Here is a 24,163-nt window from a genome sequence, read left to right as displayed (position 1 = left end):
ACATTAGCAAACTGCCCAGACATGTTTATGTCCAATATCTTCTATATCTATGTCGGTGACTGAGCTGTATCTACACATTAACATAACACCTAATATGAATTCATCAATATTTTTTTAATGAAAAAGACTAGGGAAAATTGCATTGCAGTGGTGCAGTAATTTTATTAATTTATTTATTTATTTATTTTTTTGTGGTATAAGTTTTATGGAATGTTTTGAAAAGATAGATAAAAGCTGACTTTTTTTTTGTGGCTTTTTTATGTGAGAGGTAATGTGACTCAAAACGGGATAAAAGCTGACTTTTGACTGTTTTAGATGTTCCCAAATGAGGCAATGTGTGCATGATGCAAACATCAAAGCCACAATGTGTGCATGATGCAAACATCAAAGCCAAACATACATTATTTGGAACTCATACCCACTTAAAAACTTAAACCATTAAGTGAAGAGCCTATCTAATGTATATTAAAACTCATTTATTTTACATTTTTCTTTAATGTGGAACTCTACATTCGCACATGCTCAAACAATATAGCGATTTTGGGTTTTGACCCGTTACTTTTGATATTATGGATGGGGTTGGTTTGGTTTTGAATAGTTATTCATATATTTTTCCCATTGTCTTCCTTTTTATTTTAGTTATTGGGTTGTAGTTGTGTGTTTGGAACAAGTTGGTTGCTTGTTTTTCCAAACTTTTATTGCCCAGATTTTGGCTTCTTTACTCGAGCGGGCATTCTTGGGCTCGAGCGGGCTTCATAATTTTGTTTCTCCGCTCGAGTGGCCATTATTGCACTCGAGCGGGATTCGTCAACTCTCAGTATTTCTTTTTGCAGGTCTGAAATACTAGAAGTGTGCATCGGACGCTTGAGCATCCAATCCCACGCTCGAGCAGGGACCTTCGTCTGCAAAACTTCTGGAATTGTGCATTCCACGCTCGAGCGCTAACTTTCACGCTTGAGTGAAATCTTGTGTTTGACACTCGAGCCGGGCTTTCTACGCTCGAGCAGACTACGTGTATTTCAGTCAGAGAAGAAGTCATTTTGAATCACTTTTTCATATCTTTCTCTCTCTAAAACTTCCCAAAAAGATTTTTCTTGAGCCCCTCTCTCTAAAACTCACATTCTCTCTAAGATTTCATCTAGATCCGTTGGGATTTCCACCCTAGTGCCTTTGAGAAAAAGGTAGAGGACATCAAGATCTCCCATTTGATCTGATTAAAAGTGGGTTTCGTCATTCTTGGAGCCTCACTTTTGTTTGGCTCAACTTCTTCCTTTGAGGTAGGGATTCTTTCTACACTTTCGCATGTTATTTAGCTTAGTTATGTGTATCCTGTGTAACAATGGTGTGATTTGGGAATGTTGTAAACAAACCTAAGGTTTGGGCATAAAATAAAAAGAGGGGTTTTGAGTGAAGATGAAATAAATGCTTACGGGGTTCAAAAATGATATTGTGTCATATCTAATTTGATGATTTTAGTACTTGGCTAACATTTGGAAAAAAATGAGAGTTTGCCCTTATTTAATCGAACTATTATTTTGTACAAATAATTGGAATTAGCATTGGAAATGTGAAATTGAGAGAGTATTGATAAGAGTGGTGAGATTGGTTCTGCATTAACTCGTCATTTTGAAAGTTTTGAATAAACTATCTGTTTGAGATTTAATATCTGTCTAAAGATAACTGTATTGGGCTATCGGTGGAGGATAGCTAAGATTGTTGTAGAAATTGCATGGGGATTAGGTGAATCGAAACTAATCTCTTATTGTTTGTCATTGAATATGACTATGTTTATATACATTATATATGTATGATTATGTGGGAGTAGAAAAGGGATGTGCTCCATTGTTTGATGTTGTATTTAAATACATTGAATATGTATGAATGATTGTTTGGGAGAAGAAAAGGGTTGGACTCCATTATAATTAAGTTGGCCGGAGTGTCCTGGGTGAAAGTCTTGAAATTATACATGGGTGCCTAGCCCGCAGACGAAATATCCGTAAAATGGTAGTTGTAGTGCTTGTATAGCCTACGTTTACATGGGTCTAGTTTGACGGCTGCCCGCAGACGAAATTTTCGTAAAAGAAAAGTTTGAAGTGTTCATGCATTGTTGATGATATGGTAGAACTAAAGAGTTGAAGTCTCATTGGAGTTGTCAAAGAGATAATGAAATTGGTTCATGTTATGAAATGAAGGGGAATTCATATCTTATGATTATATAAACGGTGGATGTCTCTATCATTGATGTTGTGTAAGCATAGTGTACTTATACCTTTGCTAAGTTTCATATACTGTGTTAGATGATCTCTACTAGCCTGTGGCTCACCCTATTTGGGAAAAACTTTTCAGGTAGTAATGGCATGCCTCCACCTAAGCAATAGCGTTGGAGAAATTTTCGGAAGCAAGAGCTTCATCTTTTGATTGTATATTTTTGTAAAGCCAAGGGCTTAAGATGTAATGAGCGAAGCTCACTTTTGTTGTAACCAAGTTAAAGCTTGGAAAGGTGTAAGCCAATAGGGCATCTATTTTTGTTAAACTCTTGTATCCATTAACTTCATGTAATGAAAGAACTTTATACTCTGATGTATGTTGTTATTTAAATACGCTCATGGGTTATATCCGTGGTATTATTTTGGGGGGCGTGACAAACAATCTCTTCCTCATGTATGGATTTAACATTAGGCATTTCCTTGCTCCCCTCAAATCTTGATTTTTAACTCTTTAACATCGAATTCAACAAAGGCCACCCGCACACACTCCATCGTGAGTCATCATATTCCATTGAGAGAGCTGTCTTGCCACAGTCCAACCTCCATGTACATTAGGGATTTTTCTTTTACTCCATCAAAGTTTCTGTGCAAATCCAAGCCCAACACGTGGATGTTCCAAGAGAATCCATCCATAAATCGTCTGTTATCAACTCTGGTACCGGTTGTTAGGAAATTAAGGAGCTCACAAGTACACAATAGTAAAGGCCTAATCCAACAAGACATATAAAATCTGAGGGTTTTTTTTTTTTAAATGTGCACACGCGTGTATTTTTTCTTAAATCTTTTGTGGTGTTTCGTGCAAACGATGGTAGAAATATATGAAAGAAGACTTAGGCCTCGTTTGAGAACATGTTATTTTAGTAATTTTTTAACTTTTTGACTAAAATATGAGGTAAAAAAATTAGTATGTTTGGAATGACTTTTTGATTTTTTACAAAAAGATGTACAAAAATAGAGAGAAGAGGAAATCTTTAATTTTTCAATATAAGTTATAAATTTTTTAATTTTTTTGTAACTTTTTCACTTTTAAAGTGTTGTATGACAAACGAGGCCTTAGTTGTTGCTATCAATAGCTGTGTCTTCCATATGAGCTGGGAAAGAAAAAGTAAAAGTGCAAGAAAGAGCGAGGGTTGACTGTTGACTGTCCTAATGTAAGAAAATGGCGTAAGGAATGTGCAGTGATAGTGAGTAGTTGAGTAAAAGATATACAAATAAAAAATAATAATTAGTGAAAAATTTTAATTTAAAAAAGTATTAAATTTAACAAAAAAAAATTATTTAATGATAAGAATATTTATTTGGCAAAAGTCCAGTAATACTAAAAAAACTTCTTAAACTGTGTTTGGTTCAGAAATTTGAGAAGATATTTTAAAAAAAAAATGTGTGTGAAATTAGGTGAAATGTAGATATATTTTATTTACACTTCACCTATATTTTTCTTTTTCATTTCCAAATTCTTTCCCAAATCTCCTAATCAAACATAGCATTAGTGTGCTTTTCCCAAATATAACACACTAAAAAATTTCTTAGTATACTTTTCAAATATAACAACGTAACATTTCAAAAAAAACTACTTACTATATTTTTTTCTAAACGTATTACTCCAATTAATGTAACACACAAAAACACTTTAGTATATTTTTCTCAAGCATAACACTCTAATGTAATACATTAAAAAAAATTTTAGTGTACTTTTCTCAAACGTAACAATGTAACATTTTAAAAAAATTCCTTAGAATATTTTTTCAAAACGTAACACTCCGATCAATGTAACACAAAAACTACTTAGTATATTTTTTCCAAACATAACACTATAATGTAACACTCCAATGTAATATCAAAGAAATCACACTAACAAAAATATAGATTTTCACGCTCGACAACTAACATTTCTATCACCAATCCTTCCAAAAAGAATCTTTCACACCCCACCTTTTCATTCTCATCCCAAAAACGAATTAGAAAATTGAAAAATGAATTACAAAAATGTATTTATTTAAACTCAAATGACACCAAATCAAATAAATATAACTTTTCAAAACAAAAATGACTAATTGGTTTATAAGAAAATTCTTAGTAAATGGATCAATATTTCTCTATATGAGATTTATGGATAAATTTTCCTTAAAAGTAAAGATTAAATTGGAGAAAAAAAAGTCATTTAAAATTAAAGAATAATTCTAATTATTTATTTTGATAATCTTAACTTTATCGTTTTATAAAAATATTATTTAAACAAATATATATATATATATATATAATAATAATAATTTTATTTCAATTATTTATGTATATTTTAATAATCTTAGGACTATCATGCTATAAAAGTGTAACTGAAATAAATAAATAATGATTTCATATGATATTAAATTTTAACATAATAAAATAAACATTCAATTTGATATTAGTAATAATAGTTAAATTGGAAAGAAAAATAATAACATACAATTAAAGTGATTCTAATTATTTATTTATTTTATTCAGTTAGAAATTAAAAAAAAAAAAAGTAAGAATGAAAGTTATAAAAAAAATTATTTAAAAAAATCAAATATAAGTATGTTATGGTTAAATTAAGAAAAAATAGGTAGATTAATTATATTGAGTTTTGATTTTTTTTAATATTGATTTTCTTTAATATATATATATATATATATGTATATAAAGTTTAAATTAAAAAAAAATATTTTGGCTCAAATAAATCTGGCCATCAATTTTGTAGATGAAATGATTTGAACCATTAATGATGTCATGTAGGATAAAAATATATTTTTTCAAAAACTCTTCTATCATATTATATAGATATTTAAGCGTATATTTTGAAAATAATTTTTACATTAATGATGTCATGTAGGATAAAAATATATTTTTTCAAAAACTCTTCTATCATATTATATAGATATTTAAGCGTATATTTTGAAAATAATTTTTACAAATTTGAAATTCAAAACTCATTAGTGTGCAAGGAGGGAAATTATTCAATACTCTCGGAGCACCACGTGTCCATATTCCAAACCAATCACTAATTACTTAGCCCTATGTTGTTCCCTCATCCCCAACATAAATCGTGGGCCCTTGTGTCTCTCCACCAATCAAAACCTTATGGAGCACCACGTGTCCATACTCCAGGAGTACTGAATAATCACCCGTGCAAGGAAGGTGCTAGGAAACTCACGGGTGGCATTTTTGTGTGCAAAGAAAGAGCTAGGAAACTCCTTTGTAGGCAAGGAAGGGGCTATGAAACTTGAGTCTAGATCCTTTATAGCCAGGTCTCTCCTGCCTTTCCTCCGGGTGACAGTCTAGATTGGGCTACGTCATCCACACTCAAAATATATGGCTCAGATCTACTTTAAAAAAATAAAAATAAAAATTCAAAAACAGCAAAAACAGAGCTGAAATTTTCCCTTCCAAATCTTCCTTGCGTCTTTTCCCTCCCTCTTGAGTTCTTCACCAGCAACGACTCCATCTCGTGAAATCAACAGCGAACATCAACGGCGGCGAACATCAACGCTCGAACCAGAGCTCCGGTAACTAAATTGAAGTTACCGGTGAACATCAATGCTCGAACCAAAAACATTTCTTGAAAATCAATTTAACTAAAATCTCATTTTCAAAATGTGATACCCAATCTTATTTTTTTCATTTAAAAAATGACATAACCCAATCTTATGTTGAAATCATGGTTCAAAATGAGTATTGAAACATCATTTTTGCATTAATGTTGAAATTGTGATATGGTAGTGTTGAAATTATGTTTTGAAAATATAACTTTAAGGTAAACTTGCATTTTCAAAATGAGATTTCAATTTAGTTACGTTGGCAACTTCATGTGGGCATGTCATCATGAAAGTGTATTTTGAAAATACGATTTTTTCATAAAATTGCATTTTGAAAAAATAATTTCAAAAAGTAGGTTAGTTTGTTAAATAATTTCAAAAGTATGTTATTTCTGTAAATAATTTATTTTTTTAGAATATTATGGAAAAAAAATTCTTTGTTGTTGTGGACTGTCTCATGAATATGATTTCAAATTTTGATAAATTCTTGAGTTATGACTGTCACGACCCGCTCCCTATACCTAAGGGTTAAGCATCGTGATGGCCAGTAACTGAGGTTACCTCCGGCCAATTCTTAAACAAATCAATAAATGCGAGCGGAAGTAATATTTAAATGAGGGTACCAAAATAATCATTGGAGCTTATATTTTTATTACAAAATTATATTGACCAAAAAGTCAATATTTACATAGAAAAAAATAACAAAAAAGTGCTGTGTGTGTCTATTCTGCAACCCCGCATCTAAGACTTTCTAAAAGCTATTTCTGAATTGCATTATTTCCTGAAAATTGGTAAACAACTATAAGCACATGGCAGAGTGAGAAATATTATATCAAGAGTACAAGGGACACGAAATAACCATGGATAGTTAGTTAGGTCAAAACATTTACATAACTCAATTTGGTAAATAAATCATTTAAGTGGCAGAAACTGAAATATATAAATTATGTAAATAAATAACCATAACCACGGTACAGAACAGAACAGAACAGAGATCACAGGAGTGACAGTCAGAATAGATGTACGAATTCAAGAGGTGGCTCGTACGGACTATAGAGGTGGCTCCCACAATAGTGTAGCACTTATCTCCGCACAGTACTTTGCTGCGCACAGAACAGAGGTCAATGGATCCATGACAAACAGAGGACCACAAGGTGGTCAAACAGAGGCCAATGGTTATTTAAGTCCCCCAAGGCATGGGACTCCCATGGGTTTCATTTTAGCAAATATGGTTCAGAAAATAATCCACGTAACTGAAATACTTATATAATTTATAATAATTTATAAAACATAACTTATATAAAATAAATATGGTAAGTCAAAACATACGTAAAACATATAATGGTGACTCAAGGTATAATATAACTCACCTTAACTTTAATACCTTACTCTTTTTTTCCACTATTAAAGATCCTCTGAACTTCTATTATTTTTTCCTTCCTTCTCTCTTTCCTTTCTTTTCCTGTCCTTTCTTTCTTCTTTTTTCTTTCTTTCTTCTTTCCTTTTCTTTCTTTCGTCTTTCTTTTTCTTTAGGTGAAACGCCTCCTCCCTTAGGGAGGAGAGAGCATACGTCCTTCCATCCCAAAATAATAGTTCTTTTTGGAAAATTTAACTTCTTTGATAATATAATTGTTACACTTTAAAAAAATTGATTTTTTTTTTTTTAACCCAAGGGTGTTTGGCAACTTGGTAAAGGCTTAGGGGTTAAGACCCTAGGTCCCAAGTTCAAAACCCCTTGGGCCAATCTCCTGGGTGTAGGGCAGTTGGTTAAGAGGTTAGCCTTAAGTTGTTTGTAGAGACCCTAATTTTTTTGTAATTACACTTGAAACCTTGAGCCTTAGGTTAATAGTATTTTAGCCCTAGTTCCGTAAAAGTCTGCGTAAGGACCCAAGTAAAGAATAATTTCTCCGTGTGTTACCATAATTAAATCATAGAACACCAATTTATGATTGGAACTATCCTAAAACTTGGTTTTATTTATTTTACCTTATAATTTCTAAATTAATTTACACATTTTATTTTTATTTCTATTTTCTTTTTTGTTTTTGTTGCTCTTATATATATATATATATATATATATATATAATATGTTGGTGGAAAAGTTGATTGGATAACAACAAACCAAAAAAATTAAAAAAAAAATATCTAGATATTTAGTTCCCTTAGCCATTAAGCTACCTTATACTCTATAAATTGAGGGCTTGTCCAAATCCACTCCCACGTTTTTCAAAAGCCCAAGGAGAGGGTGAGAGAGGGAGAGTTGGCTCAAGGGAAGTAGAGAAGTAAGAAGAAGAAGAAAAAAAGAAGAGAAAAAGAAGGAATTCTTGAAGGTAAGAACATACCTCTCCCTTATTTTCTCCAATCCTTTCATCATCTCATTCTATTGTCTAGTATGCCTCTTGTGTTACAAATTAATGGTAAATAGGGGTTTTTTTTGGTGTGTGTGAAGGTGTGGGTATGATATAGTGTCATTGTCTTGCAAATTTGTGAAATTAGGCACTGCTGCAACTTCTCTAATTTAAAAGAAATATCAAATCTATCTAATTCACAAATCTGAATTTATTGTAGGATATTTTATGTGTTTAGAGCTTGTGACAATTTTATTAGCTCCTGTCACGCCCTCAAAATAACAACATTAAACCCATCAATATAGACACGCATTGATATATAAAGTTCAATATTTTTCTATTCATCAGAGTTCCATTACAAAAAGTATTACATGTTAACAACAAAAGCAAATGCCCTAAAGGCTTACAGCTTTCCAAGTTAACACTTGGTTACAACAAAAGAGTGCTAACTCATTTACACATTAAGCCCTTGGCTTGAATATACATGTAATACATCATAGAAATAAAACAACAAAAGTCCGCCTGCCTCTAGCCTCCCAAGCTACGTCCTTGGAGGTGGCATGCTACCTGTACCTGAAAATAATATTCCCATATAGGGTGAGCCACAGCCCAGTAGAAATATACTAAACCAAATATGAACAATGACTAAAAGATTAGCAGTTGATAGATGGTCAACACTTATACTTTCCCTTATCACACTTTACATTTTCATGACATACAAGTCCATATTACAGTCCATTTTCCAATTCTTTTCAATTCTCAATTTTATAACCATGGCTCAGAACCTGGCCAAACAACTCATATGAGACAGTAACTCATATCAATCACTTCTCGTTTCATAACAGATAAGCATACTAGCTATATCACACAACAACAGATAAGCATACAAGCTATATCATCACTTCCACAGATATGCATATGAGCACTATCACACTTCCAATGACAAGCATATGAGCTCTGTCAACACATTACTAGATAAGCATATGAGCTCTATCTACGGAGTCCATCCCCTATCTCCTCCCAACACATCCGGTTTAGAGGTCCATCCCCTATCTTCCCCTAAACCGTGGAGTACATCCCCTATCTCCTCCAACATAACACAATGCATATAAACAACAATTATACACATCATCACACAATACAGAAATTTAATGTATTCTTTCAATCGTCAATCTCAATGACACATTCCAGTGATTAGTTTCAGTTTGCCTAATCATCATGCATTGTCTACAACAATCAAGACTATCCTCCACCGATAGCCCAAAGCAGTTATGCAACAATGGATATATAATCAACATTCCAACTAGGTGAGTGATAAATAATCTAACTACACCCTTTTACCCCTTTCCTTTTCAATTTCCACATTCTCAATTCAATTCCTCATTCCCAACAATTAATTATACAAATTAATCAGTCAATGTAATTAGGTCATTTTTCATAATTAACATTACGACCCTTAGGTTCCATTTTCGTTAATGTTTTATCATTAATTTCACTTTTTTTTCATGCCAAACATGCATCTAGGCTTTATTTAGCTAAAACCCCAACTTTTGTAAATTTACACAAAAGCCCCAAACTTTCACAAAATTACCAAACCAACCCCAACATCTCAAAATACTAAAGTTTAAAGACAAAATCCATAGAGAGGAGTAGGACATCCCTACCTCAAAGTTTGAGCTCCAATGGAGATGAAGACCAAAATCAAAATGCTCCAAAGACCAAGATTCTCGGATGAAAACGACGCCCTCGACGATCAACACAACTTTTACAAAGGCCGAAGAGAAGGAGGACACTCTAACTAGATCAAACCCTAGAGAGAGGGGAGTATCTAGAGAGAGAGGGTCTCAAAAAAGGTTTTTAGAAAAAGTAGGAGAGAGAAAGAAAAGCAAAAAGTGATTTGAAATCACCCAGCGGATAACTCATATATGTATGACCCGCTCGAGCGGAGAACATGACGCTCGAGCGCAATAAGGCCCGCTCGAGCGCCAAGACACAAGAATAAAGTACTCCCGCTCGAGCGTGAAAACCAGTCCGCTCGAGCGTAGATTTCCACCTCCCAGAACTTACACCCAGAAGGTACTACCCACTCGAGCGTCAACCGACCCGCTCGAGCGCCAACGCTCGAGCGTAAAGAAACCCGCTTGAGCGTAGAAATCACATCTGCAGAAGTTTTGCAGAAACCCGAAATACTGGAGGTGTGCAATCCCCGCTCGAGCGCAAGAAAACCCGCTCGAGCGCTATACTAGAAACCAAAATCCGCTCGAGCGCAGAATGACCCGCTCGAGCGTAACACCAAAAACCTGGGCAACAAGGAATTGAAACCAAGGCCTAACCAACCTGTGACAACCCCGCCCAAGACATCCTAAAACTCAATCATGTGAAATTAAAGGACACAACAAGATAGATACCACTACCAACTTCACGGAACCGAGTCCGGAATACAACAGAACAGTAAAGGGATAACCGGGGTCGCTATAGCTCCTAATTGTGTGTTTTTAGGGCTTGGATAATTTGTTGAAAAATCTGGTCCTGAATCTCTGAAAAACAGTCCACTTTTAGAAATTTTATAAAATTCTAAAAAAATCATCTCATGTTGGTTCTTCTGTCAAAATTTAGAACTCTGAGTCCTCTTTTCAACAGATTTTATTTGAGTGAAAACCGTTGGGTAGATTGAGAGAAAAGCTAGTTTTCCCAAAGGGTGACAAATCTGGACAGGTTTTCAAATATAGTTTGTAGATGAATTTTTGGAGGGACTGTGCAACTTCTGAAAATTGGAACTGAAACTAGACAGAGTGAATACTGTTTCTGTGCAATTTCAGCTCCTAATTTGGCCTAGAAGTATTTTTACCAAAGCGTTCTTGTTAGCCTTGCAGAACCGAACAGTGCTGGAAAATTGTGTTCTATTATGTTATTTGTTTCTAAGTGTTTCAAAGCATTTCTAATGTTGTTTTCTTGCCTTATACTTATGAATGATGATCATGGACTATATTTCCTCTCGTATGTTTTTCTCATACTCTTTTCTATGACCGAATTACCGAATGTGACTAACTTACCTAGCAAAAGATCTAATAAACGGGAGATAATAAGGGGCTGGCAATGGGTGATGTTCATCTTAGTGTTTTAGAACAATTTTATACATATGCATGACATGAATTATGATGGGATTAATACCAAATGAGTTAAGTCTTGTGTAAGCGTTTTGAGCGAGCCCCTAGGTTGACACGGACGTATTTAGACTCTATGCGGTGGTTTCAGGGTGTAAGTGAGCCCTTTGGTATGGTATGTACAAGGTGTAAGCGAGCCCTAGGCACGATTTGGGGTGTAAGCGAGCCCACTTGTTTGGCCGTCCCTTTTGAGGTCCATCGATGTCGCTGACCGGTAAATAATCGGGATGTGGGCATGGGTGGTAAGGTCTGCAAAGCAACAAAAGGGGGAGTTCTGAGTAGTCTGGTGTTTAATCTTGTGGTTGGGTAGAAGGATCTCTTTGGGGGGTTCTAGATGCCTAGTCTAACTACTAATTCATAAAACCTTAACGTAAGTATGTTATGTTACCTGATTTGTTTTGTGTATGGTTGATTGATTGATAGAAGATATAGGGGTGTGTATGTTTTTACTGGGCATTCCAAGCTCATGGCGTGTTATGCCAGGTGAAGAAGCAGCTTACGACGGGGAAGGTTATCCCGAAGACAATCAAGATGAAGTTTTAGAGCCGTAGTTCACTTTAAAAATTTGGACTAGTAGTTTGTTTTTGTTTTCTCTCTCCTTTTACCTTTTGGTTTGATAGTATTTTGTAAACCTCTAGTGGAACTCAAATCAGTTATCTATGTTATAACTCTACTTATATGTGTATATTAAAATATTGTGGTTATCTCTTTTTTTTGAGTTGTACTTTATATATTTATCTTGTGGTCTCAAATTTTGGGGTGTGACATTGTTGCTACCATAGCACTTGGTGTGGGCCCAATGCTCCCCCGCTGCTCGAGTCCTGACTTAAGCGGAGCTTGTCTTGGGACGGACAACAGGACACCTTGGTGATCTCTGCAAGGGGCACTGCCCTGGACCTGCGGGAGAGTGGGAAGATTTTTCTGTAAAAAAAAAAAAATGATTTTTTAAAATTATCCTTTGATAATACATTTTTTGGAGAATATTACACTGACACCTCCTAAAATTTCAATTTAATGCACATCCCCTTCACACTTGAAAAATTACACTTGCCCCGTGAGAGTAAAATGACATATTTGTCCCTTAGCCTTTAAACATATAAAATAATAAAATAATACAGATATTTTGTTCATGTTATTTCAAGGAAAATAACAATCATTTTTGGGTTTAAGTCACACAAAAAATTTATTTTTTATTTTTCATGTTTTTTTTTACTTAATTTTTTTAATATTTTAAGTAATTTTTAAATTTCATTTTTTAGATACACCTATTCTAGATATACTTAAGAGGTATAATATTTTTTGTGTTTTTTTTTTTAAATTCAACAAATAAAAAAATAAAAGAAATATAAAATTTCAATATATTATCTTATTTTGTTATATTCAATGAATTTTTAAAAATTTTTTTGAACAAATTTTATACTTTTAAATATATCTAGATTAATTTGATTGTTAATCATATGATTTGATTTTGATGATATTTAAAATATTAGGGGATAAATTATGATTTTTTAATATACATATTTTATATTTTTTGACACAAAATATTATCTATTAAAATATATGTGGTATGATGTATTTGTTATAAATGTTATTTAAAGATTATACTATGCATACAAATATTTTAATAAAGAAATTACTGTGTAATTAAATATTTTAATAAAAAAGTTACTATGCAGTTATTGTGTAACATTTGAAATTCGTTAAGTTTGAAAGAAAAATTAGCAGAACATTATACATCGAAAGTGACTTTTAACCTATTAATTCAAATCTTCGCCTGCCCTTTCTGACAAAAGAATTGTGCCCATGCTCCGCACCGTGTACGTAATTCAAGTGTCAGAAATTCAAAAGAGGACCAGAGGCAGTGCCCATGCTCCGCACTGTGTACGTAATTCAACTGTTAGAAAGTCAGAAGAGGACCATTTGCCTCCCAAATGGATATATTTTTGGGTATATATAGAATTGTTTTGGTTGGAGAAAAATAATAAGTGAAGAAGAGAAAATTTTGTTATATTGAAATATTCTCAAATATTGTATTGTGCTTCATTGAGTTATATTTTATGTGAGAAAATTTGTTGAGAATTTGAGCAAAATTGTAAAAGGGTTTTCTATCTATTATTCATATTATTCTTGTAAAAAGATTTTGTGAGTGATTTTTTGAAATAAAATCACTTAGGTTAGGTGTGACTAGACACCAGATTCAAAATTGGTTGAAATTTTTTTGTGAGTGATTTTTGAGAAAAATTACTTAATTAGGTGTGACAAGGTACTAGATTCTAAACTAGTCGAAGTGATCGGGGATTGGTCATTTGTTGTAAAAGTTTAGTAGCACCTGTGAAACTAGTTGTGTAATTACTATTTGAAGAATAGTGGAGAAATTTTTGAGGAGGATACTTAGGGAGTGGATGTAGACCCGACATGCCGAACCACTATAAATCATTGTGTTTGATTTCTTTCGCTATCTCTTTTACTTTTATATTGATTATTATTGCTCTATTACTTTATTTGTTAAAATTTGAATATTTTGATTATTATTTTTAATATTATGAAATTATTTTTAATAATTCAATTCACCATCCTCTTAGGTTGCCTACTTAAAATAACAGATATAATGGTGAAAATAAAAATGAAAAATTATATTTATATATAAAAATTTATACAAAAAATATCATAAAAATGTTTGATAGTGATATTCTTGTAAATATAAATCATGTTTATGGATATTTTGTTTTAAAGTAAAAGGTCACTATTAAGTTACATTATTACACTTGAAATTCTTTATAATATTTATATTTGTATATCATTACTCAATAAGAATATATTCATATAGAATTTAATAATGGAAACTTGTATAATGTAATCATAATGATATGAAGAAGAAATGGTAAAAAAAAGGACAAAATGATCATTTAAAATTTTTTAAGATATAACATTAGCAATTCAAGAAGCAATTTGTAATGAAATTACATACCCTAAGAAGGAGAATGTAATTTTTTAAATGTGAGTAGAAGATCTGTATTAAGCAAAAACTTTATAAGAAGTCAGTATAATTTACCCAAAAAATTTACAAGAATGATACGCAATATTATTCTTCTAAATAAATTTATCTTTATAAATATTATATTTTAAAATAAAAAATATATATATTAAAACACGTTATTAGATATATAAATTTTATATAATTTATATATCATTACCCAACTACTTATAAATTTTATATAATTTATTATTATTATTTATATATCATTACCCAACTACTTATTTACCATCACCGCGCATTCCTTATGTCATTCCTTATGTCATTTTCTACTTACATGATTATGACAGTCAATCGGTCAACCCTTGCACCTTCTTTCACTCTCCGTTTTTCTTTCCCCACTCAAACGGAAGACCCCGCTACTGATAGCAACAACCAAGGCAACGAGAAATTATTCATGGTCTTAGCATTATTTTTTTATTATATTTTAGGTGAATACTTAGTTATCTTTTCAAATAAGATAAATAAGTAGTGAAACTTACTGTTTCAACTAATAATACTTAGGTTAAGAAATTATTTAGATTTGTCCATGGGATAATGAATAATTTCTCCAAGGCAACGTTTGGTTTAATTTTCAAATTAATATTTAAATTAAAAAAATCAAAAAACATGATTGATTAATCAATTTTAATTTTTTTAATTATTTTTTTTCTCTCATCTTCCTTTCTCTCTCTCTCTTTTTTTAAATTTATTTATTAATAAATCAATTAATTTTTTTTCTCTCCTTTCTCATTTTTTTTTTACATTTTACACATTAATCAATCAAATATTCTTTCACACCTATCTATTCAATTACACAAAAAAATAAAAAATAAAAAAAATACAAATCATCCTAAAATTATTTTCAAAACTCATAACTAAACAAATTTTTAATTTAAAAAACTCTTTTCAACAACTTATTTTTTCAAAATACAACTCAAAACACTATTTTCAAAAATTAAACCAAAAGAACAAAAGTGTTCTTTCATATATTTGTATGATTGTTTCGACAAAACCCCACAAAACATTTAGGAAAAATTACAAAAAATTAAAGAAAAATAATTGCATTATAGACAAAATCTTTTGTAATACAACTTTGCATATTATAGATGAAATTTGATACACATGATGGACTTGCATATTATAGATGAAATATTTTATAGTGTAATTTTAACACACATGATGAACTTGTATTATGCACAAAAATAATTTGTACTATGCACATAAAAAAGTTACATTACCATAAAAATAAAAATATTTTATTACTACGCTATTGAAATGCAATTTCTGAGGTCTTTGTCATGACATATGAGTAATATTAGGGATCTTAAATAATTTATCAAATTTTCTATTAAATCTTTTACATGGGTGTAGGACCCACACACATGTGGGTTTGTGTGGGTCCCACACCCATATGAAAGGTTTGGTAAAAATTTGGTAAATTATTTAGGATCTATAACATTTCCCATGAAATATTGATGAATTCAGACTAGGTGTTTACGTGTGGCTATAGAACTAAGTCATCGAGATAGATATATATAGAAGACATTGGATATGAACATGCTTGGGCGATTTGCTAATGTCAGTCGTATTTGATCGAATGTATATGTCAGATTGATTAATCACTAAGTCACCTTTACGATGTGTTTGGTCCAGGGAAAAGGTATGTGAAACTAAGTAAAATATAGGTATGTTTTATTCACATTTTACCTACATTTTTCATTTCCCACTACAACAAAACTAACTATTTAAGGTTTCATATTTACGGCATACATCAAACGCATGTCGTAGTTAGTACATTTTACGGCATTTTTTTTTTGGTGCAAGCCGTTAATATTTTTCAATAACAACATACATATTATGTAAGTCGTTAATTTATATATTTATGGCATGCAAAAATAGGCCATAAAAAATATATATTTTCATGGCTTACAAAAATATGTAATAAAATATTTGCACTTAAGACGACGTAGATTTCATATTGCAAAATATTATAGATTTACACAGCATGCATTATCATGTCGTGAAAACTTCTACAAAAAAAAAAAAAAAATTCAATCCGATTTTTTTTATGGCATGCAAAAGTATGCCGTGAAAAATATATATTTCCATAGCATACAAAAAAATATCGTAAAATATTTACACTTAAGACTAGGGGTGGGTGCAGATCGATTGTGGCTACAGAACCTCTAATCTACCATCCGTTCGCCAAATTGGCGGATTGGAGAAAATCAATCCGCATTCGTCCGCCAATCCGATGGATGTGGATTGGGTGGATTGGCGGATGTATACGAATCGGTTTGGCGGTTGAAAATTCTACAAATTTTCCACATAAAAAAAAAACAATGAAAATAATAATAGTGCACTTCCTCAAAACATGGGCAATTTTCACAAAACCTGGGCAATGCAAACTTACAAACTAACATAACCTGGGCACTTAACATACTAGTCTCTTTAAGTTCATAAAAAAATACTCATATGCCTATGTAATTTGAATAACAGTGTAAGTAACTGGGCAATTTTTATCATCCAAAAAAAATACTCATCATCCAAAACCTGGGCAATTTTCATATCTATGTAAGTAACATAACATAACAGTGTACTTCCTTAAACATTATAATAGTGCGCTTCCTCAAAACCTAGGCAATTTTCACAAAACTTGGGCAATGCAAACTTACAAACTAACATAACCTAGGCACTTAACATACTAGTCTCTTTAAGTTCATAAAAAAAAAAAATACTCATATGCCTATGTAAGTTGAATAAAAGTGTAAGTAACTGGGCAATTTTCATCATCCAAAAAAAATACTCATCATCCAAAATGTCAAACCCCGAATTTTAATTACTCGAAAACATTACCATGAGCCTAAAATTTAGGTCCATTTTTTTTAATTTAAAATATCTATTACCCTTGAGTAATAGAAACATAATAGTACATGATCTCTCTCATGATGAATACAACAATAAATGTAATACATGCCAAGCTTCCACTACGGAGTTACAATTAAATAAAATACAAATACAAGATCGATCACATCTATAATGAAATTACATATAAAAGGCACATGGACTTCTTAACTCTTCAATTAAAGAATCCACACTTTCATCATGTAAAAAGATAAAAATAACAGGGGTGAGCACTAATGCCCAGTAGGAATCTCATAGTTCTAAATCAATAGCCAACACACAGATAGAAATGATCATGCATGCAGGGTGATACCATATAGTAGGTGACGCTTTGTAATTTCAAAATATCATACGTAGAGTATCTTTTCTCAAAATTTATTTGAACAATTTAAGGAAAACCCTTAACCATCAAAAAACATCATTTTATCAGAAAACCAAAAATCCTTTTTGGAAGCAAAAATGTTTGAGGAGCCACAGCATTTTATATTTATCAACCCATTCCACAATATTCCTTACTAAATTTCCATCTTAACATTCCTCATTTTTATTCCCATTCTCCCTTTTTACTAGTTACATTTATTATAACTCCAAACCTCAAGTTCAAGTTCCCTTAATACTCCAAACATCTCACATACATGCGATTCTCATCAATTTATTCATATTTGTTGTAACTCCTCAATGTAAAAATCCAAATATCTTTTATAGTTAATAATTGTTATCCTACACCCAACTCCTACTTATCTAACAACTACACCACCTCCACACTTGTATTATCAACTATAACTCAACACATCACACAGACAATAAACCCTTTTTAATTCAATTTCTCAATTAATCACAAAGTAAAACTCTTAATCTTTCCTTATAGATACAAACAACCCGGTGAGTTCTTTATCACCAATCCCTTATCCAATTACCATTTCATCATCCATTCTTTTCATATAATTTCTATATGCATTCCTATTCCATACCAATTTACACATCAAATGGTAATTTCACAATTTCATCACAAGTCACATATATCATCACTGAACTCAACACACTTCACAACACATTCTACCTTTTGCTGGCTTGATACTGTGGGATAGCGGGCTCCCAATTCATAGCACATTCCACCTTTTGCCGGCTATTATACGGCGGGAAGTGAACTCCCAAAATCATTTTCTCAAAAACCAGATCTTTATCCGAAAACCATTTTCAACTTTTTAAATCCATCCCCCACATTTGCCGGCTATTATATGGCAGGACGTGGGCACCCAAAACATCTTCGAAGACCATCAGTTTTTTCACTTTTGCCGGCTACAATACGGCAGGACTGCGTGGACACCCAAAAATCATTTTTCCACTTTCGCCGGCTACAATACGGCAGGACTACGTGGACACCCAAAAATCATTTTTCCACTTTCGCCGGCTACAATACGACAGGACTGTGTGGACACGCAAAAATATTTTCCCCACATTCGTTTAGCGATAAGCCTAGATAGGGCAATTGGGCACCTTGAATTCAAACCACCCTTACATTTACCGGCTATTATACGGACGGTTGTGGGCACCGAAAAACCATTTTTAATTTTTAAAACAACCCCCCACATTTACCGGCTATGATACAGACGGTTGTGGGCACCAAAAAACCATTTTTCAACTCCTCACTCGGGTACCAACACAACACCACCCAACACAACTCAACTCAAACTCAACACTACCGAACACAACACAACTCAAACTCAACATAACCCAACACAACACAATTCAAACTCAACATTATTGAACACAACACAATTCAACACAACTCACCATGATTCAACACAATGCAACACAGTCAACTCACTTTAACATAATCAACACAATTCTACATAACTCAACACAATTCAACATAATTCAAGGTAAACTCTTAAACTTTCATTTCATCATTTCACCCCAAGGCTCATGTCATCCATATCATTAATAAATCATTTTCCCCAATCTTCATTTCACATTATGGCATGATTTACAATGTCCATAATAAGGGTTCATTCGCTAATTTTTAACATAATTTTCAAACACTTCCAAAATTCAATTAAACTTGTATATATATATAATTCAATACCTCATTTTCATGATTCTACTTTCAATTTGGGCAAAATCATTAATTATCATCATGAATCAACTTAGGGTTTTTAAGAGACATTAAAGTTTTTCACCAAAACACCTTTTATTCCAACCCGTCTATTACTTTTATACCCAAACTCATGACCCAAGATAATAACCCAACAATTAAACCCAACTCTCTTCAAACCCTAACCCCCAATCTCATGATTCATTACAATATGCATAAAAATATAAACTTTTGTGTTTATATAAAGAAAATACCACAAATCTATCCATAAACGAGGATATTGAAAGAGAACTAGAAACCCCTACCTCTTGAAGCCAAGAGATGACGACCCAAAAATCAATGGCGACGAAACCACGAACCAATCGAACCAAGAGGAAGCTTTTGATGAGATTTACACTTTTTCTCAAAGGACCATGGTGAAACAATCACTCTAGATGAGTAGATCTAGAGATCCTAGTGCCAAAAACTTGAGTTTAGAGAGAGAGAGGAGAACTCACGATTTGAAAGAGAGGAAAGAGGAGAAAAAGTGAAATGAAATGTATTTGGAGCCTATTTATAGTAGTAAAGAAGTAACCCTAAGATTAATAAAATAATAGGCCCAAAACCCCTAAAAAATAAGGCTCAAACCAGCCCAAAAAGATGGAAAAAAAAACACGTAGGGGTCGACCCTTTGGGCATGAGGGTCGATCCTTTATGAAGAAAAGGCAATCTGGTACAAGCAAGGGGGTCGACCCTATTTTCCAACAACCAACACAAAATTTCTGCAACATAAGAAGGTCGACCCTCTCCCAGACTGGTGTTTACCCTATTTTCTAGCGACACCTCTAGAAACTTCACCAACAGGTAAGGGTCGACCCTTAGGAAGGCTGGTGTCTACCCTATTTTCTAGCGACACCTCAAAAAACATGACAACATGCAAGGGTCGACCCTTGGAAAGGCTAGTGTCGACCCCAAGGCAAAATTTCTAAGTTTCCAAGGAACTTTTGACAAGAACAAACGCGAACAAACAAACCCAACGAGTTTAAATCGGATCATACTCCTCCAAAACCAATAATCAACAACTCCAAAGGCTCCCAACAAGAAAAATAAGGGAATTGAATACACACTCCAATGGATTAAAGGATGCGGGCATTACACAAAACCTGGGCAATTTTCACATCTATGTAAGTAACATAACATAACAGTGTACTTCCTCAAACATTGTATGAAAAATTGTGCATCCAAACCAAGTTACAGTTATCCAAACATTGTGCATCCAAGTTATAGTCATGCAAAGTTCAAAAAACAAACAAGTTACATTCATCCAAAACATTGTACATCCAACAAACATTGTGCATCCAAACCAAAACCATAGTATTACAGTCATCCAAAAATAAAAGCAAAAAAGTCGTTCATTTCCTTCAACCAAACCATGAGCCATCTAAACCTGCATAACAAAAAAATAAAATTATTTAATAAAGAAAACACTAAAAAGTCTTAAACTTAAAAGAAGTAAACATATGTTAACAACATTTAACCAAGGGGAAGTATTTTTTACCAATGATATTAAATTTCAATAAAATTACTCTCCGGACATGGGCTTGAACAAGAACTTGATTCTGAAACAACTACACATAAAACATAACACAAGAAAATCATGTGAAGTGAAAATAATGAATTTGAATAATATAAAATAAATGAAATTTAAAACAAAATAAATTATTGAATGTATTACCCGAATCATATTGTTGTTCAAATTCTTCAACATCATTCATTGCTTCTCGAAGGCATATTGGAATGTTACTTCGGAGCCTATTTTGTGTACAAACAAGAACTTTCACCATCTTTGGAGCAAGTGAACTATGAAATGGATCAAGTATACGACCTCTTGTACTAAAAGCTGACTCAGAAGCAACAGTGGAAATAGGCATTGCCAACACATCTCATGCTATGAGTGATAATACTCTATACTTTGTTGCATTAACCTTCCACCACTCCAAGATGTCAAATTGAGCATTCTTCCCACCTTGCTCAATATCACCCAAGTACTTGTCCAATTTCGACATACTCCCACTACTAGAAACTTGCTCCTCAAACAATGAGTTAAATTGAGAGTTCACAAGAAAATGTGGGTTATTTTCATCTATCACCATATCTATTATTTTATTTACATTGGAGGCATGCACATTTGTTGAATCAAGCGCGGCATAATGATCATAAAATTTAGTTAAACAATTTTTCACCTTCTCTAATATTTCTTTCACTTTCACAACATCTCCACCAAAAATTGTTGAAAAACAAAATTGCAAGTATGTCATTTTTCTTCGAGGGTCAAGAACAACCGCAATGTACAAAAGGAGATTGATTTTATCCCCATTTTCCCAATAGTTGTCAAACTTCTCTTTCATTTTCTTTTCCATTAAAGACAAAACAGGATCATTGTCTTTGATTAATTGTCCAATCATATTTTCAATGACAAAAATTTCAGTGTAGAATGTATTTGAAGTAACAAATAAAGAGCCAAAAAATCTCTTTGTTGCATTGTAGAACATTCTAAGAAATTTCAAAAACACCCTACAATTATCCCAATCCTCGGCGGTAGGCATCTCTCTCCTCTTACCCCCTTCATTGTCCAAAAAGTAGTGTTTATAATTGTAGTCCTCACCCATTCTTTGAAAAGCACTTTCAAATTTTTCTGCCGCCTCCAACATAAGATATGTATAATTCCACCTTGTTGGCACATCTAGGCACAAGAGACTCTTACTCTCAATTTTCAAACTTTCCACATACTTTTTAAAAGAGTCAAGGTGGTTTGGAGAAGACCTCACATACCTCACTGCATGCCTTGTAACGCCCTCAAAATAAGACATAATACAACCATCCAAATAATCCATAAAACATGATAAAAAGGTTACATATTACATTCATAAGAGTATTATTTACATAAGAGATGAAACAGATAAATGCCCTACGGGCTTACAGCTTTCCAAGTCATCATTTGGTTACAACAAAAGAAGAGTTCTAACTCTATACCTAAAAGACCTTGGCTTGGATTTACATTTAATACAAAACACAAATAACAAAACGGAGTCTTCAACTCCCAAGCTAAGACCTTGGAGGCGGCATATCACCTGTACCTGAAAAATGGTGTCCCAAGTAGGGTGAGCCAATGCCCAGTAGAGATATGCTAAACATCATATGAGAATTAACTAAAACATTAGCATCCGATAAATGATTAACACGAGTAACCATTTACATCATCTCCGTAACCAATCAATGTTTACATCATAATCAATCCACTTCCCATTGCTTATCCAAATCGATTCATTGACATAGTTCAATATTGTCCAAAATAGTTTAAAATGAGACTACAACTCATATATCAACACTTCAATAACAATCATCATTAAACATTTCTATTTTCCTTGCCATTTTACAGAACTATGTCCGAGGGAACCAGCACCCAAATATATAAGATTTCAGGATTTTTACCTAGGACACTCCGGCCAACTTAATTATCCATGGACTCCGTCCCCTATTTTCTCCCAAACAATAGAGTACATCCCTTATCTCCTCCCAAACAAAGATACATATACAATGTATTTAAACATATTGTCATATACAATGACCAATTCAATCACATATACAATGTGTATATCCAACCGTCATATTCAATGACATATTCCAAATGATTAGTTTCAATTTACCTAATCATTATGCAGTTTCTACAACAATCATGGCTATCCTCCACCGATAGTCCAAAACAGTTATTTCTAAACAGATAAATAAATTTCTCAACAGATAATTTATCACATTTTTCAGAGGTGAGTGATTCATTGATCCAGCTACACCATTTAGTCACATGTTCCTTAAATTCCCTAACTTCCAAGCCAATTTTATTAATTACACAACGAATTTACTATTTATACAAAATAGTCATTTATTTCCAAACTAGGGCATTTTCCCCCAAATTCCAAAACATTGACCCAAGGTCCAAATCTCACCATTTCAACAATTATACTTTAGTAACTCCATTTTTAAGATCCCTCTTACACATAAGGAGTTTAAATTTGAAAACCCCTCTTCCTCAAATCAACACCCAACTCTTAACTTCACCCAAACCAATAATTTATACAAAATAACCAATATTTATGTTAAAGCTCATAAAAATGAGTAGACTATCCCTAGCTCAAGAAGAGAAGGCGAGCCAAGCAAGAGATAAACTCCAAGGATGACGAAACCAACTTCTACACAGATGGAAATGGAGATCTTGAAGAGCTCCAACTTTTTATCAAAGGAAGGAGGGTGAGGAGATCACTAGATCTAGGTCAAAATGTGTAGAGAGAGAGGCTCTCAACTTAGGTTTTTGGAAAGTTTTAGAGAGAGAAATGACAGAAAAAGTGATTTAAAAAGTCACTTTCGCGATCTGATATACATACAATCCGCTCGAGCGGAGAGTTTGACGCTCGAGCGTCAGACACATAAATTTGACCCGCTCGAGCGCAATAAAGGCCGCTCGAGCGCCAAGGCACAACAGCAAGGCACTACCCGCTTGAGCGTAAAGAGACCTGCTCGAGCGTAGAATACACTCGTCCAGTATTTTACAGACTTCAAAAAGTCGCTCGAGTGCCAGAGGGACCGCTCGAGCTTAGACCCACTCAAGCGTAAAAAACTCCGCTCAAGCGTGAAAAACACTTCCGTAGTATCTTTGCAGACGCACAAAGTATTGAATGATTGCAAAGCCCACTCGAGCGCAATAAGACCCGCTCGAGCGGAAGGCCGACATTTTGGGCAACAAGGTTTTAAACTAACAACCAACCATCCTGTTCTGAACAT

At 33.1% G+C, this 24,163-nt stretch overlaps 1 protein-coding gene across 1 annotated transcript; it reads right to left on the bottom strand.

Annotated features, from left to right (window-relative positions):
• Window positions 1-21,270: 21,270 nt before the first annotated feature.
• On the bottom strand, window positions 21,271-22,197 carry LOC114263118 (zinc finger BED domain-containing protein RICESLEEPER 1). Its single transcript, XM_082876595.1, has one exon. It carries the CDS (start codon window positions 22,195-22,197, stop codon window positions 21,271-21,273), a length of 927 nt encoding a protein of 308 aa, XP_082732721.1.
• Between the last annotated feature and the right edge of the window lie 1,966 nt (window positions 22,198-24,163).

Source organism: Camellia sinensis, chromosome 6 (assembly GCF_055761805.1).
Source record: "Camellia sinensis isolate YWXY chromosome 6, ASM5576180v1, whole genome shotgun sequence".
Classification (NCBI taxonomy): Eukaryota; Viridiplantae; Streptophyta; class Magnoliopsida; order Ericales; family Theaceae; genus Camellia; species Camellia sinensis.
The sequence above is the reverse complement of the archived record's forward strand: the minus strand, read 5'-3'. Positions and strand labels throughout refer to the sequence as shown.